At 39.6% G+C, this 2,042-nt stretch overlaps 1 protein-coding gene across 1 annotated transcript in view; it reads left to right on the top strand.

The window, feature by feature from the left end:
- Nucleotides 1-1,329: 1,329 nt before the first annotated feature.
- Nucleotides 1,330-2,042, top strand: part of SRRM1 (serine/arginine repetitive matrix 1) — a gene marked incomplete at both ends in the record, with an annotated part of 9,241 nt that continues 8,528 nt past the window's right edge. The window contains one exon of the mRNA XM_008949431.1: nt 1,330-1,419. Coding sequence (XP_008947679.1) covers nt 1,330-1,419 — 90 coding nt within the window. The remainder of the gene's footprint in view (nt 1,420-2,042) is intronic.

Here is a 2,042-nt window from a genome sequence, read left to right as displayed (position 1 = left end):
AAAATGCAGCAGTTTGGACTCGCCTGATCAACAAAGCTGCTAGTGATAATTCAATTCTCCACACTTTTGCCAGGTTTTCAGTGCAAACTGAAACTCTCTGCCTTGAAATTCCTCAGATGCTGTGCTGTGTGTCTTGTTTGGTTGCCCTTGCTGCTTGCCATATGTTATAAACAGGCTGAGACAAAGTTAATGCCTTTCAGTTTCATTGCTGGGTAGTGAGAAGATTAAAAAAAAATACAAATATAGAACATTAAATTATTGAATTATTGAATGATCTGACAAATATTGCTCTTGTTGCTAATGTGTGAGCCACACAGTACACTGAAAATATTATAAACTCTTTTAAAGACTTAATCCACCATTGGTCTGTAGGATTCCTGTGTTCCAGCAGATCAAGTGGGCACGTTAATAGTTTGTTCCCTTTTAATATCTGATGACCTCACAGCATGTTACATCACTAATTCAAGGTGATTTCTGATTTTTTTGATCTTAGAATTTGAGCATTTCTAGTTTATTACCTTTTGGATCCTTAGCAGCTTACACTAGTGCTGGTACTCAACCCCTTCTTCTGTAGAAGAAGTCTGTAGAAGCAGGAAATTACATGTATTAAATGTTGATATTTTCCATCAGTCAGGTTGTTTTCCTGAATAAACTTCACATGTGAACTTGTTTTGAATCATTAACAGATCATCAGTATTTGGATGCAATTCTGCACATACTCCTGTTCCTGTGTCATTCTGTTTAGTTCTGTGAAAGTCAGTTTTCCAGAACTGGACTTTCAAGGTTTTCAGTTCCAAATGAATTAGCCTATAGTTTCTGGTCATGAACCTGGAACGAGTTGGTGAACTTTTAACAGAGCATGATCAATAAAACAGGATTCTCTGTGCTCCTGCTGGCTCCAAGTCGGCCCACCTGCCTCAGAGGAGTTTACACAAAGGTTTCCTAGATGTCACTGGAAACAGATATGATGGTTTTGTTCTTGGACAGAGCAAATAAAGCTTATTCCTTCTGAGGAGTTTTTGAATTCAGCATCAATCCTTTTCCTAGCAGTTTGATATTACTGTACTTTTCAGTGTGTAAGTTGTGTACCAGGGAGGTTATATGTGGAGCTCAGGAGCCTGCTCACCCCTAAATCTTCAGCACTAGACAAAGTCTGTACAGCTAACACTGAAAGACATCTGAAAAGGCTTTATTTCACCTGAAAAAGCTTCTTTGCTTACAGACTGATGTGCCTGGCATTGCTGTGCACGTCCAGTGCAGATGTGTGGGGAGGTCATACCTGAAGAGTGGAATGTCATACAGACTAAAGTCTTCTTTCCTGTGCTTTAGGGAACAAGTGCAGAGCAGGACAATCGCTTCAGCAACAAGCAGAAGAAGCTGTTGAAGCAGTTGAAATTTGCAGAATGCTTAGAAAAGAAGGTAAGTTGGTGAGGATGGGACAGGTAGTAAGGCACAAATTGAGGACAGTTTTCAGTGGAGTAATCTGCTATCAGATGGTAAATACAGGAATGTGAGGAATGTCTTCTCTAAAACCATTTTAAAGTGTGGAACTAGTCCTTTATTGGCCCTAATGTGCCAAGGAAGCACCTGGTGAAGTTGCTGAGGTAGCTGGTGGAAGACTCAGCAAAGCTGAACACAGAGCTCTTGTTGAGAGAGCCCTTATTGTTGTAAATAAGAACTCATCTCTGAAAGAATTGCATTCCAGAGAGTTACATCTGAGGACTTGTTTCGTTCGTACTGTTCCAAAAAGGTAATAATGCAGTTGTGGTTTCTAGGGATAAAGGCATGAGTAAAACATCTAGTAAATGTTTATTTCTCTGGAGGATTGGACTGTGCTCTCCTCTTGGGTGAGGATTTTGTAAATCAGGAAATTTGGAGCAGTTGAATTCTCTGCTAATTGGATGCTTTAATGATTTTTAAAAATTTGTTGAAGTGTGGTCAGCAGGTGTCAGGGGAGTTGGAGAGCTGAGTCAAGACTTTTATCATTCTGTGGATTTCATTATTTACTGGAAACTGAATTCTGTGAAGGGAGTGAACAATAC

Source organism: Merops nubicus, unplaced genomic scaffold, assembly GCF_000691845.1.
Source record: "Merops nubicus isolate BGI_N331 unplaced genomic scaffold, ASM69184v1 scaffold9571, whole genome shotgun sequence".
Lineage (NCBI taxonomy): Eukaryota > Metazoa > Chordata > Aves > Coraciiformes > Meropidae > Merops > Merops nubicus.
The sequence above is the reverse complement of the archived record's forward strand: the minus strand, read 5'-3'. Positions and strand labels throughout refer to the sequence as shown.